Source organism: Pteronotus mesoamericanus, unplaced genomic scaffold, assembly GCF_021234165.1.
Source record: "Pteronotus mesoamericanus isolate MK-2021 breed Mesoamerican mustached bat unplaced genomic scaffold, CSHL_Meso_final scaffold_31, whole genome shotgun sequence".
Classification (NCBI taxonomy): domain Eukaryota; kingdom Metazoa; phylum Chordata; class Mammalia; order Chiroptera; family Mormoopidae; genus Pteronotus; species Pteronotus mesoamericanus.
In genome coordinates this window covers 2249814-2269515 of record NW_026555312.1, presented here as the reverse complement: position 1 = coordinate 2269515, position 19702 = coordinate 2249814, and the positions used below count along the sequence as shown (strand labels likewise).

Sequence of the window (19702 nt, the reverse complement as noted above, 5' to 3'; positions counted from 1 at the left end):
AACTAATGCAAATGTTGTCTAAGTTCTGAAAAAATATTGGCTATTAAAGCTTATTTAAATCTGTTGGTTTAATTAAAACAGACATGACTTAGAGTTATCAACATTAAATTTAGTCCTTTTAGTCTACGCAGGCGTACTAAAACTCAAATAAATTTACTTGACAGTAGGAAAAAATAGCTTGAAGTGATAATTTCCCTAGTGGCTCATAAAGTTTTCATGAGTAATATAAACAATTGTTAAAAGCAATACATTTAAACAGTTGTAAATAAAGTGACAGGTTTTAAGTAAAACTTTTTAGCAACAATTATGAGGTCTGATATATGTACTTTAAAATGTTTACCAAATCTTTTGACAATTTGAAACCTTAGAGTTTTATTGTTAAATGAATCATTCAATATCTAGATCAATTATAAATAAGGTAAAATTATAAAACTTTAGTCACAAAATAGGTTTACTTTGTTTTCTTTTCTTTTCTTTATCCTCACCTGAGGACATTCTTATTGATTTTAGAAAGAGGGGAGAGAGAGAGAGAGAAAGAGAAACAGTGATGTGAGAGAGAAGCATTTATTTGTTGCCTCTTGCATACGCCCCTGAGGCTATATGGGGTCTTTTTTGAATCCATATAAATTTTTGGAATATTTGTTCTATATCTGTGAAATATGCTATTGCTATTTTAATATTAATTGTGTTGAAACTCCACTCCAGGAAGATAAATAATCTAAGTAAAAAAAGGACAAAGGCCATGAACAGACACTTCTCCAAGGAAGAGATACGAAGGGCTCAGAAACATATAAAACATACATGTATTTTTGCTTTATTGCCTTATTGCTTTACAGAGAGTACCCATGAGGAACAGGCTCTTGACTTCTGTCAGCCTGCTGTTAGGGCCTTTCAGCCCTGCTAATCTGTGTTCATTGCGGGATTAAGGAACACAAGCCAAGTGAGGAAGAGGGACCAGCCTGGGATTCTGAAGCTGCGTGTGGAAGAAACAGGACTGCTCTCTCCCTAACCCTTTCATGCCTTCGGATGGAAGGAGAAAGGGGATGAACACCCAACAGTTACGTCACGGGAAAGGGTATATAGCCTTTCGATTTCGGTTCTGTTCTTCTCAGCCTGATTTGGAACTGTTTATCTGAAATACCCCGCCCGGATTTTCGGCTTTTAAAAAGAGCAGCCGGTATCCGAAAGAATCAGACGCAGGAGACGCGCGCGAGGGGAGAGCCAAGAGAGCTGAGAGACCTTGTCCCTGTTGCTGTGTCGGAGACGCGTAAGTTAGCTCCTAGACTTGGTCTTCTGTGCACGACTTCGTTAACTAACAACAACAACGCGCGCTCCGACACACATCCCACACCGGAGGTGCAGGCTCCGGACTGGCAGCTCAGAAGGCAGCGGGCAGGGGGTGAGGGCCTGAGGAGAGGTGACCCGCGGGACGATCTGCTCTGGGGAGCCCAGCGGCTCTGGTTGGATACCAGGCTGCTGCAAGGGGAAGGCGGGCACACCTTGTCCCTGGAAGGTGCTGCTCCTTCTTGGGTGTCCACCCAGGGCTGCACGGAGCCCTACATGGGCGGAGGAGGAGTGCATCCTAAATCACTTGCTTGGGGCTCAAGTCCGGTCTGTGGCGGCGGAAGCAAACCCGGCCTCGTCCTCGGAAAGGCACCGTTAGGAGGCGCTTTGCCCAGCTTCCTCCTCCGCGCCTCATTTCCCCTTCGGACCGTGGGAAAACAGAGAAAAAAATGGTCCTCGACATACAATTAAATATTAAGACATACTTTATTGTATTAACCATATTTAGTGTTTCAAAGATTTTATAAAGTGGTATTTAGATGAAATTAATTCGTTCCCAAGTATTTTAATAAACTGTTAAAAATAACTATAAGCTCTAAGCCTTTTTTTATTCTGCAGTTTCCAAATGTGTGATCCCTACCAAACAAATTACTTTTTTAGGTTCAGTTGTTTTGTTCTGTTTCCTTTGTAAGAATAAAAATATTTCTGTTTTTAACTTATATAAACTAGCAACATAAAAGTGGGAGGAAAGGGAGCAAGAAGGAGTGAGAAAAAACTGGGAGGTCGTTCTTGGACACACTAACCTGAGGAGCTGTGGGGCAAACATGCTAATTCATCAGCTTTTGTTTGCATGCAACTTGGTCTTGAGCTTAAAGTGCTCAATTTCTGATTCAAAACGGTCTCAGGAATGAATTGGTAAGGGCACCTGTGCAGCCTGATAGTCCGGACTGCAGAGTTCAGTTGTGGCTTCAGTTCTGGGAAAGCTCAGCTTCTCCATTTGGGGCAGAGGTAACTGTGAGGTGAAAGCTCGCATCATGTCACGTAGCCAGGACAGCGGCAAGAGGAGAGGCAAAGATTGGTGCATGGAGAGATGAGAGATCACGGTCTTCCGGCTCTTTAAGAGGGGAAGTTGGAGGCAGTTTCATTATCCATGAGCTCGATGTTCCTACTTATAGTTTGCATTAGGATAGATTTATCACTGGTTCAAAAAGCTTCCTGGAAAATAAGTAGTACTTTCTCCTTCCTAACAAAGTCCTATAGTTAGACTTTGTCCAGGAATTCCTAGACCTATGCCCAGGAATTATGCAGACCCACTTAATATTTTCACATAGATATTTTTAACAGTACAAGAGAGTGCAGACTTGGGAGGTCTTGTCATTAACTATTTTATTAATATACACTTTTATTGGCTTTTAACATTCATCTATTTCTTAATTTTGATGCACATTTCATTTTGAAAAACAAAATAAATATCCCATGACTCAGTTCCCTGAACAGAGGATGACTTAAACTTTGTGGCTAATGGATTTTGATGACTTCTCACAAATGAAAAAAATCAAAAGCTGTTTCCCTTCTGGAACTCCAAATTCATTCAGTCCCTTGAATATCATAGGTGATTCTGTAGGTACTATGTTTCATTGATCTGTCATGTGTCAAACCAAATTGTCCATTTAAACCTCAGATATTGATGAATACTAGTCATACTCATCACTAGTTCCATAGCTGTTCGCAACAACTAGGACCACAAGACAGAAGAGATGCATGAAATCTCTGGCTAACAAATCGTGGCTTATGTTTCTGGGGTCATCCTGGTGCCAGGTCCTCCCTCGGCATCAGCTTCACTGCCCTGATGGCAGCTGGTTAATTCTTAAGTTTGGTGGGAGGATGTTCTCATGAGGTGACAGCTTTGCTTCTCAGTGATGATGACCCTCACGTTGGGTACAGCCACTCTAGTGCATTATAACAATTGGCGGCCCAGTGCCAGCAATGAAATTCATTCTGAGATCCTCATGGCTTTGGGAGCACTTTGGCCCTTGCAGAGAGTCACCGAAAGGGCAGAACCAAAAATTGATGAAATTTTCATTGCAGGGGTTAGCCCATGCATACTGTGCCAGAAAGAAAGCAGAAAACTCACACAGCCTAAGATAAAGGGTGTTTTGCATAATGCTGCATCAGAGACTGGCATTATAATCTTTTTTTCAACTGGGATGTTCTTTCAGGTTTGGCAGGTTGCCATGGCACCTAGACCCAACATGACGGCCCCCATTTGCCTGGTGGAAAACAAAAATGAGCAGCTGTCAGTGAATCAGGAAGCTGTACAGATTCTTGACCAGATAGCTCAGCCAGTGGTGGTCGTGGCCATGGTGGGTCTGTATCGCACAGGCAAGTCCTACTTGATGAACCGTCTTGCAGGGCAGAACCATGGTGAGTGTTGTCCTCAGGCAGGGGACATTTTTTGACTCTCTATTACAGCTTATTAGTTTTCTTTTCTGATTACACAAAGAGAGGGCTAAACTCCTCTCAGTAAACAAACCTTCTAATTCTAATTCTTACCATTAAATTATTACCTTATTGTATTTGGTTACCATGTAATTTGTTTTATTCCGTTAAGGAAAAATCTCTCCTACTAATGTGCAGATTCCTACCTTAGTTTACCTGTGTGAGCACCGTAATCTTGCAATTGTGTCTCCTGCCTTTCACGACACATTTTGTTTTCTCTATGGAATATTCCAATCAACATATAAAGATGTTTGAATATCTATCATGAGTGCATATCCCACTGTGGCCACTAACCTCCATCAAACTGCTGCCATTTTTTATCACTTTCACTGGACAAAATAGTATCTCAATTTCTTTATTTTGTTTTGTTTTTTCTTTAGCTGTCTCTTTTGTCCACTTTAATCTGGCTTGGACTTGACCATTCTTTTAAAACGCTCTTATGATGGTTATCAGGTACCTCCATTATGTCTGGTTCATGGATGCCTCTCATCTCCAGCTTGAACCCTTGAGCCACAGTTAACATTCATTTTCTCCTTGAAGTAGATGGCGCACAAAGTAGGGCATTTTCTTACAAAATAGAGAAAGCACCATCCTATATTCTCAATTACTAACATTCCAACAAGTTTGACTTTGTAACCCCTTGGTTGCTTAGATTATCTGTTGTCACTGTGTGTTGGGTCTCTCCTTCTGCTATAGGTTTCCCTCTGGGCTCTACGGTGCAGTCTGAAACCAAGGGCATCTGGATGTGGTGTGTGCCGCACCCCTCTAAGCCTAACCACACCCTGGTCCTTCTGGACACTGAGGGCCTGGGTGATGTGGAAAAGGTGAGGCAGAAAGTCACAGATAAATTGTGTTTAATCTGGATATTCTCATAATGAACTCTTTAATTTAACAGCTTCATTTTTATGTGAAACCCCAAATCCATCTACGTATCAGGCACATTTTTGTTTGTTTGAATATTACTTCTAGGTAATGTGTCATGGTACACTGAGTAAGATTTTCTTTTATTTCTGGGCACTGAGTGAATAATTTGATTCAGTTTAATAAATAATTGCTGAGCACCACATTCTCAGGTCTCTAGTTCAGTACTGTAGATACTAGTGACCAAAGTAAAAGTGTTTCCCTCAAAGAGTCTGCAGTCCTATGGTGAAGTTCATCAAGTATTCACAGAGCATTCTGGGAGACTTTGACATATCTCTTAATACACTGATTCTATGAAAGCATGTATTTTTCCTACAACACCATTTTAAGATGGGTTTTGATAGTATAGTTTTATACTATTTGGTAAAATGAATGATTTCCTCTTTTCTGCTTTAGTTTGAGACTTATTTGGACATAGGACCTATATTTCTACAACTCTCTATTTCTACCCAAATAAGAGTTAGAAATTTTGTGTTTATTTTCATATATCCAACAGTGGTCTTGCTGTCTAAATAGCCTATTGTTTGTTGTAAGTGCCACTTCTTATTGTAATTAATTATTTTTTTAAATTGAAGTTTAGGAAGATAAACTAACAAACTGCTGTTTCCCTCTAAAAATTTCTTATTGCATCTTCTAGACTTTTATAACTTTGCTAAGGAATGAATTTAGACACTGTTTATATTAGGAAAAACTCTATTATGTCATTATTTAGACACTGCTGTATTTTACACAAACAAATTAACCCAGCCTTTAGGATCCTTCATCTGGTTGCAGTAGGCTCACTATGAAATTTTAACTTCTTGCCTACACTGTGTTCCAGTCAAATCAAGTAACTTCATTTCATTAAAAAGATGCCTGTATCCTGCCATGTCTACTTTTGCTTCTGTGGGTCTTTCTACTTGCAGGATAACCTTCATTTCTTCAAGTTCGCATCCTACCAAACCCTTAATTTTCAGCCAAGATGCTGAGGAATACTTTAGGTTATATACAAGTTTCTAACTTTCAGAGCTTTGTTCTTTGATGGACTTGTAAATTTTAATTTAATATTATAGCTATAGGGCCCAGTGCTTTTATATTATTAAGATGTACGGTTCTTACAGATACTATCTTTGTTGCATTCGTTGTTATAGATATTTGTCAGCTTTGAAATAGTCATCTGGAAGATAACATTTTTAATTTTAAATCACTTTTTAAATTTAACAACAATGGAAATGTTCAGTAGTTTCACATTGGTTGAATACATCCCCAGTTATGTTACTTATGGTATATTTTATATAACCCATGACCAACAAATACCTTTAGAATGAATATGTGCTAACACCCTTCATTAAACTTAATTGTACAATAGGTACTGCCCTAAGCTTTTCTATATGTTATTTTATCTCATCCAATTGAATAAAAAAAACAAAAAACAAAAACGCCCTGTGATGCCAGAATCCTTTTACATATTAAAAAAAATCGCAGTCACAAGAAATGCCTTTGTAATTGTCAAAGCTGATATTTGTATTTATGTCTGTATTCAAACTTACTTCTTTGCATCGTGAGTATGTTAGTTGGAATAAAAATGAAAGACTGATAGGCTTAGTATCTGGATGAATTTCCACATGTAAACTTCTAAATGTCTGACCTTACTGTGCTTCCTAGGGCAACCCTAAGAATGACTCATGGATCTTTGCCCTGGCCGTGCTTCTGTGTAGCACTTTTGTCTACAACAGCATGGGCACCATCAATCAACAGGCCCTGGAGCAGCTGCAGTATCCTTCCGGGGCCATGCCTCCATGTGTCCTTGAGTTTGTGGGAATGGAGATCCAGTCAGTTTCTCCTTTGCTCTCAATTAGTTGCCATTGGTGGACCAGAAGGAACCAGAGGAAAAAAGAGTGTTTATAATATATATATATTTTATTACAGAAATGTGGGAATTGTGGGTAGGAAGCTTTTTTCCTTAGCCAGCTCCTAGTTATGTGACAGAACTCACAGAACTCATCAGGACAAAGTCCTCCCCTGCACCGGATGGAGTAGACGATTCCCTGGAGTTTGTGAGTTTCTTTCCAGACTTTATCTGGACTGTACGGGATTTCACCCTGGAGCTGAAGTTAAACGGTCACCCTATCACAGAAGATGAGTACCTGGAGAATGCCTTGAAGCTGATTCCAGGTGACAGAGCATGACTGGGCAGTGGACGGTGCAATACAGGGCGGGAGGTGCTAAACACTGCCTGTCATCTCTGGAGTTTGCTCTTGTATTTTAGGCTGGATGAAGCCTGTAGAAATGGTGGCTGGGAGATGGGCTGGAATGCTCTAGGGACTGGAGTTTAAGTTCACTTAAGATAAATAGAGCCTAAAGTATAGTAAAATTATTCATAGCCAATTTATTCTTTACACAATTTTTAATTTAACATCTGAACTTAGCCTAGAATATAGTGGTGCTAAAACCTTCTGAAGACCAGATACTTATGTTTATTACTTTAGCTCCTGCTTTCCCTGTTGAGGAAAACAACTCATCAGATACTGTTAGGTAAAAAATTGCAAGGAAAAGATTAACAAAGGAAAAAAAGATACCTTTTATATAATTAAATTTTATTCTTCTAAAATAGACATATAACTTTTTAATGTATTTATATATTGTCTATAAAATGACTTTATGTTCTACTAAATCTGAAGAAGTATATTTTGTCTTTTCAATCTATGCATTTATGATATTTTTGGTAATTATCAGACTATACATTTTAATTTCTATATCTTAGCTTTTCATTTATTAAAAATAAATTTTATTTTTTCAATTAAAATTTACATTCAATATTGTATCATATTATTTTTAAGTGTATAGCATAGTGGTTAAAGGTCATATACTTTACAAAGGAATCCTCCCAGTATTTGAAGTACCCACCTGGCGTCATAAGTAGTTATTACAATATTATTAACTGTATTCCCTATGCTGTACTTTACATCTTCATGACTGTTTTGTAACATCCAATTTGCATTTGTTAATCTCTTTTTCCTTTTTCACCCAGCCCTCCCACACTCCTCTCCTCTGGCAGCCATCAGTGTGTTTTCTGTATCTATGAATCTGTTTCTATTTTGTTTGTTTATTTTGTTCTTTGAATTCCATATATAAGTTAAATCATATGAGATCTGTCCTTCTTTGATGTATTTCACTGAGCATACTATCCTGTAGGTTATCTATGCTGTCACAAATGGTAAGGGTTCACTCTTTTTTATGGTCAAGTAATATTCCATTGTCTACATGTACCATCTTGTCTTTATCTACTTGTCTATTTTTGGGCCCTTGGGTTATGTCCATGTCTTGACTATTATAAATAATGCTGTAATGAACATAGAGGTACATCTATATTGTTTGGAATTAGTGTTTTAGTTTTCTTTAGATATATAACCAGAAGTAAAGTTGCAGTGTCATAAGGCAGTTTTATTTTTAATTTTTGGAGGAATCTCCTTGCTGTTTTCCATAGTGGCTGCACAAATCTGTATTGCCATCAACAGTGTACTATGGTTCCCTTTTCTCCACATCCTCACCAATACTTGCTGTTTGTTGTTGTATTGATAAGAGCCATTTGGACAGGTGTGAGGGGAAATCTTATTGTGGCTTAAATTTGCATTTCTCTGATGATTAGTGATGTTGAGCATCTTTGTATATGCCTTTTGACCTCTCTATGTCCTCTTTGGAGAAGTGCCTATTCAGGTTCTCTGCCCACATTTTAATTGTTTTGTTTGTTTTTATGTTGAGTTGTTTGAGTTCTTTATATATTTTGGATATGAATCCCATATTGGTTGCATTTTGACCAATATTGTCATCCATTCAGTAGGTGTCTTTTCATTTTGTTGATGGTTTCCTTTGCTGTGCAAAAAAATTTTAGTTTGATGTAGTCCCATTTGTTTATTTTATGTTTTTGTTTCCCTTCCTAGTGTAGATATTTCAGAAAAAATATTGCTAAAAGTAATGCCTGAGATTTTACTGCCTATATTTTCTTCTAGGAGTTTTATGGTTTTGATTCTTTAACAGTTAAGTTTTTAATCCATTTTGAGTTTATTCTTGTATGTAATATAAGAAGGTGATATAGTTTCATTTTTGCATGTATTTGTCTAATTTTTCCAATGCCATTTATTGAACAGCCTTTCTTTACCCCACTGTATGTTGTTTTGCCTCCTTTGGCATATACTAATTGCCAAAGATAAGATAAGTATGAGTTTATTTCTGGGCTCTCTATTCTGTTCCATTGATCTATGTGTCTGTTTTTGTTCCAGCACCATGCTGTTTTTATTACTACAGGATTGTAGTATATTATTGATATCAGGTAGCATGGTACCTCCAACTTTGTTCTTCTTTTTCAGGATTTCTTTGGCTATTTGGGGTCTTTTGCGATTCCATATAAGTTTTGGATTATTTATTTTTGTGCTGTGCAAACATCATTGGTATTTTGATAGAGATTGCATTAAATCTATAGCTTGCTTTGGGAAATATGGACATTTTTACAGTTAATTTTTTTCTATTTATATCATAGTTTTTTTAATTTGCACATATTTATCCATGATATAATTTCTAAAATAATAAATTATTTCCATGGGTGTGTATGTATCTGATGAAACCTTGAAAGGAATATCAATTCTGATTTATTCATTCTTGTCTTCATGATTCTATTTGTGCTTTCTCAAAATAAATGAGAGATTGGCTAGGCAGAAGAGCAGCACTGTTAAACCAATATAGTTTTTTATCTTAAAGACTTTAGAGATTAGTGGTGACATCTTAAAATTGCATTTTAGTTATAATTACTCTTCAGAGGTTTTTTTTTTTTAAAGCTAATGCTGTACACATTTTTTTTTGGCATCTAAACAGTTTTCCTTAAATAATCTGGGTATTATTGCTAATATTTTTTTTATTGTCTTGTTTATGGCTCTTCATTTTGGTCTCACAGTTCCATTTCCACATGGAATCCACATTTTCCACATTTGACTTATTTTTCTGTTAGTCATTCATCTAGTAATCCACATATACAACGTAGACAATGCTCTACCATTTTAGGCCTGATAACAGCAATAGATTTTTTTACCATGTTTGATATCTTCCAAAATTTCTCCCCAGAGTCATATCCTTGGTAAATTTGATTTTAAAGAAGCATTGGATATCTATGCTAAAGGAGTTATAAAATGAAACTATGCACATAGAATGTGGCAAAGATACAAAAATTTCTCATAATACTCTTTAGGTCCCTTGTCCTCACACTGTTCCTACTGTGATCTCTTGTTTTTTGTCTTTCAGGCAGGAATCCCAAAGCCCAAATATCCAATCTTCCCAGAGAGTGCATCCGGCATTTCTTTCCAAAAAGAAAGTGTTTTGTCTTTGATAGGCCTACTAATGACAAAGAACTCTTAGCCAATATTGAGAATGTTGCAGAATACCAACTGGATCCTAAATTCCAGGAACAAACAAAGAATTTCTGTTCTTACATCCTCACCCAGGGGAGAACCAAAACCCTAAGAGAGGGAATCATGGTCACTGGGAAACGTGAGTCTCCTTTTCACATTCTGTGAGGTCTGATATTTGCTGAATATATTACATGATGTGTTCTCCAGGATTTCTATTTGATTCTATGTCAAATTATGGGTCTGCAGATATTTATGCTCTATGAAACAACTGTATATTTATCATACTTTTGGGGGTTTATAAATTCCTCTTCAAAATTACAAGCATTATCATCGATATATATGAAAAAATCGTCTAGTGATAATAAGTCACTAACTGGGTATTAAACAGAATATACTATTTCCTCAAAAGAAGTTCTTCATAATGAGTGTGATTTGAAAGGAGAATGCAAAAGGTATTTTGAGAGTTTAGAGCAGTCCAGTAATGAATATTGGCTCATATATTTCTGAAAACTTACTAGCAACTTTAGAATTAGAAATAAATATAATCACATTCACTCTAATTCATATGTCTGATTATGTAAACAATTTGTTAATGGGATATTATGTTTTCCAGATACCTTTACTATGTTAGATGAAGGTAGACATTAAATTTTTTTTTTTTTATCCTTGGATGATGATATGTTTATTGATTTGAGAGAGAGAGGAAGGGGGAGAGAAAGAGAGGGAGAAGAACATTGATGTGAGAGAGATATATGGACCAGTTGCCTTCCATATATGTCATGACTGGGGATTGATCCCACAACCTCGGTATGTAACCAGCTTTGGAATCAAACCTGCAACAATTTAGTGCATGGAATGATGCTCCAACCAACTGCACCATTTGGCTAGAGCGGCATTGAGTTTGTTGGTCACATGAAGAACCATAAAAATTAAGTCAGTGGGACAATAGTGTTACCAGAAGAAATAGGTTCTTCTTTGATGTCATGGGAAAAGAATTTCAGGGTCCCTCATGTAAAAAAAGTTTTAAGCAATGGTGGCAAGATTTATTAAAGTGAAAGCAAAAGTAAACTCTCAGAGATATAGAGAGTGGGCAGTCTAGAGGGCAGCTGCTTGCCTGAAGTGTTCATTAGCTTCCATATATTATCTTGAGTTTGGAAAAAAGCAGGCTTTCTTTCAAACTATGTGATCTCTTTCTTGAATTTTCCTGGGCTTGTGCTGTGCCCTCCCCCTAATAAATCTCTTTCTTGGCATTTTCCAGGCTTGTGCCATTAGGCTTTTATGCTCACCGTTTTGGTTCCTGAAGCACATGCCTCATAGCTGTGCTTGGTCATTTGGCATCTACTGTGCATGTACTTAGCAAGGGGAATTCCCTCTGCACCACTTTCTCCCACCCCCATTAGTCAGGCAGACTTCCCTGTGGGGCTGAAAAACTGTCTCTCCTGCCTATTTGGATGTTTTTGTTTTGTTTGGCAAAACGATGTCAGTTACTCCAATGTCAGTCACTGCCCAGGGTGACTGAAGCTGTTTCTTCCTACTTAATCAGGCTTAATCAGATGTCTGGTTCCCTTCGCTCCCTCCTCTCTTGATAACGGCTAACTAACTGCCTATTGTAAAAGTGTAGCAACGTAGAAAGAGGCAATGTGTGTGTGTGCACAAGAGAGACAGAGAGAGAGAGAGAGAGAGAGAGAGAGACAGGGAGACAGAGACACAGAGAGAGGGAAACAGATTTTTAGAGATGTAGTCTCAGAAACTTGAGCTGTTGAGTGATAACTTGATAAATTTCCTGGCTTATTAGGGCTAAAAACTCTGGTGGTGACTTATGTGGACACCATCAACAGTGGAGCGGTGCCTTGTTTGGAGAACGCAGTGACAACCCTGGCTGAGCAAGAGAACTCAGCGGCTGTGCAGAAGGCAGCTGACCACTACAGCCAGCAGATGGCCCAGCGAGTAAAGTTCCCCACAGACACGCTCCAGGAGCTGCTGGACCTGCACGCGGCCTGTGAGAGGGAAGCCATTGCGATCTTCATGGAGAACTCCTTCAAGGATGAAAACCAGAAGTTCCAGAAGACGCTTGTGGTACTTAATCTTAGCACTTATTTATCCTTTGTGACTTTTCCCTTTGACGAATGAAGCCTAGAAGTGGTTCTTTTCTGGCTCATGGATCAAGTAATCTAAATTCTCATGAGGGATAGAGTTTCAAAGAACTTCATTTTCTTCTCCCCTTCTCCCCAAAACTTCAGGTACTTTATCTAAAACTCTCTCTGATCTCTGAGGCATAATCAGTACAGACATTTTTTCTGATGTTAATACTGCTAGTGAATTCAAGCCTTTCCAGAACACCCAAAGTCATTCCTGGGCTAGTCACTTTTTAGAGAATACTCTGCCATTCTCAGGAATCAAATTTCTCTTAAAAGACCACCTCACCAGATATTTTCAACTTCTATTGCTCCTTGTATCATTGTGTCATTGAAGACAGAATCACTGAATGTTAGAGCTGCAAAGAACCATAGAGATAAGGTAGTGCAACTCCACCATTTTTAATGAAGAAGCCGAAACCCAGGGAGGCAAGGAAGTTTTCCTGACACACATGGAATTTTCAGGGTAGTGAGTAAATCAAGGCTCATAATTCCTGTTTTATTGCATGTCTTTCTCCAACAGAATGCTTTTCTAATAAGGACCAGAGCTAGACTTCCTTCTGCCAGATTCTCTGGAATTTTATCTGCTCTGTTGCTTTCTTTTGGTGACATCCCTCTCTTCTTCCCTTGCAGGAAATCATAAAGGATAAGAAGGATGATTTCATGCTGCAGAATGAAGAGGCATCGGTTAAATATTGCCAGGCTAAGCTTGATCAGCTTTCAATGGCCCTCATGGAAAGTATTTCAGCAGGAACTTTCTCTGTTCCTGGTGGTCACAAGCTCTACTTGGAAACAAAGGAAAGGATTGAACAGGACTATCGTAATGTGCCCAGGAAAGGAGTGAAGGTGAGGAATATGGGAGCATAGGATCCTACAAATTAAAATCAGGAAGGTCTCCTGAAAATCTGAGAGCACAGCACCCATTTTGGCATGGGGATATCATGATAGCTTTAGCTTTTAAGGTCCATTATTTGGTTTTTCTTCCTGAGTATAAAAGTCCATTCTTAAAACTGAATATGGATTTCTGAAAGCCATAAAAGACAGAAGAGAATCAATCATTTCTTCATGCAGCAACATGACATACAGTGTGCCAAGGGCAGACAATTTACAGTTTATAGTCAGAATCTTCATATTCAAAGCTGATCCAAAGAGAAAAGGAAGTCAACCATGTAGACAGTTGCATGTAGGGTCATAATATTTATGAACCTGAGAAAATTGGCTACATAGGTGGTGGTAAATATAATATTAAAAATAATAATAATGATGATGTACTAATATATTTTTAATTGTTACCATCATAGGCATATCTTTTATTGTATTTTTTTATTGTTCAAATACATTTGTCTCCGTTTTCCTGCCACCACTTTCCCTTGCCCTTCCCACTCCCACCCTCAATCCTTCCCCACTTTGGCTTTGTCCATGGGTCCTTTATACATGTTCCTTCATTTGACCCTTCCTCTTCTTTTCCCCGTTACCCACCTCCTTCCTTCCCTCTAGTTACTGTTGGTTTGTTTTTTCTTTCAATGTTGCTGGTTATATTTTTCTTGTTTGTTTTGTTGATTAGGTTCCATTAATAGGTGAGATCATATGGTATTTGTCTTTCACCCCATGGCTTATTTTGCTTAGCATAATGCTCTCCAGTTCTATCCATGCTGTTGCAAAGGGTAATAGTTCTTTCTTTCTGCTGTGTAGTATTCCATTGTGTAAATGTACCACAGCTTTTTGATGCACTCATTTATTAATGGGCACTTACGTGGCTCCCACCACTTGGCTGTTGTCAATTGTACTGCTATGAACATTGGGGTGCATAGGTTCTTTGGAATTGGTGTCTCAGGATTCTTAGGGTATAATCCCAGCAGTGGAATCACTGGGTCAAAAGGCGGTTCCAATTTTAGCTTTTTTAGGAAATTCCAAACTGTTTTCCACAGTGGTTGCATCAGTCTGCATTCCTACCAACAGTGTACTAGGGTTCCCTTTTTTCTTCAACCTCACCAGCTCTTGTTGTTTGTTGATCTGTTTATGATGGCCATTCTGACCAGTGTGAAGTGGTGTCTAATTGTGGTTTTAATTTACATTTCTCTGATGGCTGGTGATGCTGAGCATCTTTTAAGCTCTTTCTCCAGGTGTTTTAAATTAATCCACCAAGTAGCATTAAAAAGCATCCACACTTTTTGTGAACATTTTACACATCTGAACTGAGAGGCAGAGACAGATTAAAATGAGTTGCATAGAGATACAGTCAGCAAGTGGCAGAGGGGAGGAACAGCATTAACTAGAGATATTTCACCCTGGGAAAGGAAATATATATAAAAAGCACCGGAGACAGTGGGTCTGTAGACCTGACCATGGTTCTCACTGGCTGGAACCTAGTGTGTGGGAAGGAAATTGTACTGGGATGGAGACGGGAGGGAGACAGGAGGCAGGGGGTATGGAGAACCTCTAGTCACTCTAAGGAGCTTGGATACTGTGTGTGGAGCCAAGATACAGTTTTAATCATGAAGGAAAAAGTACATGGACTGACTTGTTCTTGTAGCAGTATTCTTCCCAGTGGAAATCAAAGTTCTTTGCTCCTTCCTGTTTCCTTAGGGTAATGAAGTCCTGCAGAGCTTCCTGCAGTCGCAGGTGGCAATAGAGAAATCCATCCTGCAGGCAGACAAAGCGCTCACAGATGTGGAGAAGGCCATGGCAGGTAAGGGGCAGGGCAGTGTCCTTGACAGGAGTCAGTACACAACCTTCCTGAAACAAGGAGCTCTTTTTCTTCTGTGGAACAGATTCTCCAAAATCTGAAAATAATCAGGGGTCATCAGCCAGTCAGAGCCTTTCCCTTGACATCCTGAAATGTGCTGTTGATGGTGGGGTCAAGGGGGTGGTTCAGAGATTTCCCACCTCCCCTCTGGTTTGGTTCAGTCTGTGAGCTCAGGAGGGTAGAGATCAGACCTCACTTACTTTTCTTCCCTCTCTCCACCCTCCCTGGGACAGAGGAACGGGCCAGGAAGGAGGCCGCTGAGAAGGAGCAGGAGCTGATGAGACAGAAACTACAGGAGCAGCAGCAGCAGATGGAGGCTCAGAAGAAGAGCCTTGAGGAAAACATAGCCCAACTGAAGGACAAGCTGGAACGAGACAGAGAGAACATAATAAAAGAGCAGAATATGATGTTGGAGCATAAACTGAAGGTAAGTCCTGCCGTGACCACATTAGTGCTTGATTGTCATTGTCCTCAGGTGGGGTGGAGAAAGTTACAACCAGATCATGGAGGGAAGCATATTTACTGCTTGTGATGTATTAAAACCTTGAATCTTTCCCCTTGTTCTTTAGTTTCATTGTAAAAGTGTCTTTGAAATCTATTCTATTGTACACTATGGTGTGTCAGGACTAGTAGGTGGCTTACTGAATCATTGAAGAATATAAATAAGGTTTCAGGTGTTATTTGGGGATATTTTTATTTCTCTTAATAAATATTCTTTTTTATTTTTTAATTATTTTATTTTTTATGCTATTACAGTTGTCTCAATATCTCTCCCTTTGTCTCCCTCCACTAAGGTCCCTGTGCTTCCACCCCTGCACTCCCTCAGGCAATCCTCCCATCATTGTCCATATCCATGGGTTATGCATATATGTTCTTTGGCTGCTCTATTCACCATGCTGTATTTTCCATCCCCAGGACTGTTCTGTAGCTACCAATTTGTACTTCTTAATCCCTTCACATTTTCACTCATCCACTTCACAACCCAGCGACCATCAAAATCTTCTCTGTAACCATGAGTCTGTTTCTGTTCTGCTTGTTTGTGTATTTTGTTTTTTAGATTCAACTATTGATAGATATATACTTATTGCCACTTTATTTTTCATTTTCTCCTTCTTCTTCTTCTCCCCCTCCTTCTCCATCTAGAAGACCCTTTAACATTTCATATAATTGTGGCTTGTTAGTAATGAACTTCTTTATTTTTTTTTCTTGACTGAGAAAGTCTTTATCTGTCCTTGATTCTAAATGATAGCTTTGCTGGAGAGAGTAATCTTGGCTATAGGTCCTTGCTTTTCATGAATTTGAATATTTCTTGCCAATCCCTTCTAGCCTGCAAAGTTTCTTTTGAGAAATCAGCAGTCTTATGGAAATTCCCTGTAGGTAATTATCTGCTTTTCTCTTGCTGCTTTTAAGATTCTCTCTTTATCTTTAACCTTTGGTATTTTAATTATGATGTTTCTTGGAGTGGGCCTCTTTGTATCCATCTTGTTTGGGACTCTCTGTGCTTTCTGGACTTGCATGTCTATTTCTTTCACCAAATTAAGGAAGTTTTCTTTCATTATTTTTTTTAAATAGGTTTCCAATTTCTTACTCTTTCTCTTCTCCTTCTGGCGCCCCTATGATGTGAATGTTGGCATGCCTGAAGTTGTCCCAGAGGCTCCTCACACTATGATCATTTTTATGGATTCTTTTTTCTTCTTGCTGTTCTGATCAGTTTTCTTGCTTCTTTATGTTCCAAATCACTGATTTGATTATTGGCTTCATCCACTCTACTGTTGATACCCTGTAAATTGTTCTTTATTTCAATTAGTGCATCCTTAGTTTCCGAATGGATATTTTTTGTGCTGTTGAGGTCCTCACCAAGTTCCTTGAGCATCCTTATAACCATTGTTTCGAATTCTGCATCACACAGGTTGCTTTTCTCCATTTTTGTTATTTTTCTGGAGTTTTGTTTTGTTCTTTCATTTGGGCCCTGATTCTTTGTGCCTCATTTTGGCAGCCTCCTTGTGTTTATTTCTATGTATTGGGTAGAGCTATTCTGTCTATCAGGCTTGATAGAGTGGCTTAATGTAGCAGGTGTCGTTTATGGTCCACTGGCACAGCTTCCCCTGTCACCCAAACTGGGTACTCAAGGTGCACCCACATTATAGGCTGTGTACACTGTCCTCTTGTAGTTGGGCATTGATTGCTGTTGGCATGTCCAAAGTCAGCCTCTGCCTATGTTCTCTCTGTGGTCACACAGCATAAGGTATAAAGTGATCTGCAGATAGTCTGCTACTGATGCTGGGCTTAAAGGTCCACTGGAGAGCACAAGCTGTGAACCAAGGCTGGCTCATACTAGTGCCAGGCCTGGGACATCTTAGTGAGTACTAGGTGGCTTCCTGAAGCCAGATGCTGCTTGTTTGAGAGAATTTAGAAAAATATGAACCATGGGCCAAGATAAGCCACTCATATGAAAAAGCCACTGGAAACAGCTTGGGTGGGCCTGAAAGCTTGGTGGGGTAGAACCTCATGGAATCACTATGGCAAACAGTGTGAACCATGGTGATGGAGTCTCAGATATGATGCCTGCCTGCTGGCTTTGTGGCTCTGTTGGGGGATGGCTCAGAAAGGAACAATGGCCTCTGCCAGCACTTCTGTCTTGGAGAAAGCTGCCCCCAAGTTCCTCCCCATATGTCGTTGATGCCTTTAAATCTTCTGCCCCCATGCTGGAGCTCAGAAGGAGTATGGATCTTTCAAGAGGGTCTGCCTGGAATTCCAGTAGTTTCTGTCTCCTACAGCCTCAATCTCTGCTGGCTTTATAGTAAGAAATTATGGAGACTTATCTTCCTGGCACTGGAACCCTGGGATGGGTGGGCCTGGTGTGGGGCTGGGACCCCTTGCTCCTGAGGTATGCCTCCCAATTTTTATCTGCCGCATGTGGGTTTGGGGCCAGTCCATTTCACATCTCCACTGCTTCTACCAGTCTTGATGTGAGGTCTTCTTTAATTCTGTAGTTAGAAGACTTCCATTCAGCTCAGTTTCTGACCATTCTGAATGATAGTTGTTCTATAGTTTAGTTGTAATTTTGATATGGTTGTGCAAGAAGCGAGCCATGTTTATCTACACTGCCATCTTGACCAGAGTCCTTAAGTGACTTACATAGTCTGATTAAATAGCTATTTCAAACACATGTATTTATTATAACCAGCAACTGGATTGCTTTACCACTATCATCACCAATTAACTGGAACCCAACTAGCACCTAAAGACCCTAAGGTAGATCTATGCTAATAATAAAATATCAGAAATGACCATACTTCAAAACACAGGGAAACGACAGCTTTTAAATTTGCTGCATTTCCCCAGGCATGCGTTGTTTCCCCAAGTTATTCAATGGCAAAGGAAGCATTCCTGATTTCCATCTGGACATGCTTATAATGGAGTCCTAGAACAAAGCTTAAGTTCTGACTATTTTTACATTTTGGTTAACCATGTTATTCCAAGTGGGACTGAGAATTAGTGTCAGCACATCAAGGCTACCTATCAACTGGTGTAATTTGTCTGGAACATAATACATTTGTACTCAGGCCAGACTTAGCATCCTAGCAAAACCCTATTTGTGTGTGAACATTTGTCAAGCTGTGAATTAAGCTTTTTTTCAGTGTTTAGGCCCAAGACAGGACCTATTTCTTGTTGCAAAATTCCCCTTGATGTAAAAGAGACAATTTTAGGAGTGAAAGAAAAATATTTCAAATATTTGAGAACACATTTTGAATACTAAATATAATTCTGGAAAAAATTCTGGAGTTTAAAAAGGTTTACTTCTCTCAAACTTTTTTGTTTTAGGTTCAAGAAGAACTGCTTAAAGATGGATTTAAAAAGAAATCTGAAGAGATGAGTGCAGAGATAAATCATTTGAAAAATATGATTGATACTACTAAAAATGATGATACTCCCTGGATTGTAAGCGCCATAGATAGACTTGGCAGTGAACTCACTTCAATATTGTTTGGTCCTGCTAAACTTATTGGTGGTGTTATAAAGGGCATAAGCTCATTATTTAAAAAGAAATAGTTCTCCTTTTAAAGAAATTGTAGAATGTAAATATATGCTTTTGCTTGCTTTTGGTGTGTGTTCTGCTTTATTTCATTCATCTAAGTTCTAAACATTAAAAGTGCCTACTAGAGGATATCAATGCTTAGCCTTCATTAGATAAAATAAATGCACCTACACTTTGATATAACATGTTTACTTTATGAAATATACATATTTAAAGTCATATAAATATACTTACAAATAATCCATTGCATCATTACTTTAAATGACAAAAGGTTGGGAACTACTTATGTATTCATCTATGGAAATTGGTAATACAAATTTGGCATGTGCATATACTGGAACACTATGCATCCAGTGAATAAATTTTCAGTGCAGCTCTATTTTTATAATTATACAATAATCTTGAAAATATATTGTAAAGGGCAAAAATGAGGCACATGAGGTGTGTATCATGTGTTTACTGGAAAAAAGTATACTGTGTGCACTCATACATATGTACACATTGAATAGGTCTGGGAATGCTCATTAGAAGCTAGTGATATTGGTTCCTACTCGGGGGAACTGGGTGGAATCAGGGGTGACCAAGTCACATGGTTTTCATTTTATATTCTTTCTTTTGAATACTGTAAAGAAAGCTTGCATTACCATTTCAAAAATAAATAACATAAAATGGAAAGTGTAATACTAATAACAAAAAAATG

The 19702-nt window shown here is 38.6% G+C and overlaps 1 protein-coding gene across 1 annotated transcript; it reads left to right on the top strand.

Moving 5' to 3' along the window:
- The first annotated feature begins 1183 nt into the window (after positions 1–1183).
- Positions 1184–19016, top strand: LOC129085629 (guanylate-binding protein 6-like). The gene is made up of 11 exons (XM_054592051.1): positions 1184–1267; positions 3504–3708; positions 4480–4607; positions 6349–6458; positions 6662–6858; positions 9976–10221; positions 11878–12158; positions 12851–13063; positions 14804–14906; positions 15197–15390; positions 18789–19016. The coding sequence occupies exons 2-11, from the start codon at positions 3519–3521 to the stop codon at positions 19014–19016; spliced, it is 1890 nt and encodes a 629-aa protein (XP_054448026.1). The 5' UTR covers positions 1184–1267; positions 3504–3518.
- Positions 19017–19702: the final 686 nt, after the last annotated feature.

Bases quoted from the DNA above. Each gene is read 5' to 3' on its own strand.
- LOC129085629 (XM_054592051.1), top strand. From the start codon at position 3,519: ATGGCACCTAGACCCAACATGACGGCCCCCATTTGCCTGGTGGAAAAC. The intron at 6,459-6,661 runs GTATCCTTCCGG...GCCAGCTCCTAG, and splicing joins CAGGCCCTGGAGCAGCTGCA to TTATGTGACAGAACTCACAG. The intron at 13,064-14,803 runs GTGAGGAATATG...CTGTTTCCTTAG, and splicing joins TGCCCAGGAAAGGAGTGAAG to GGTAATGAAGTCCTGCAGAG.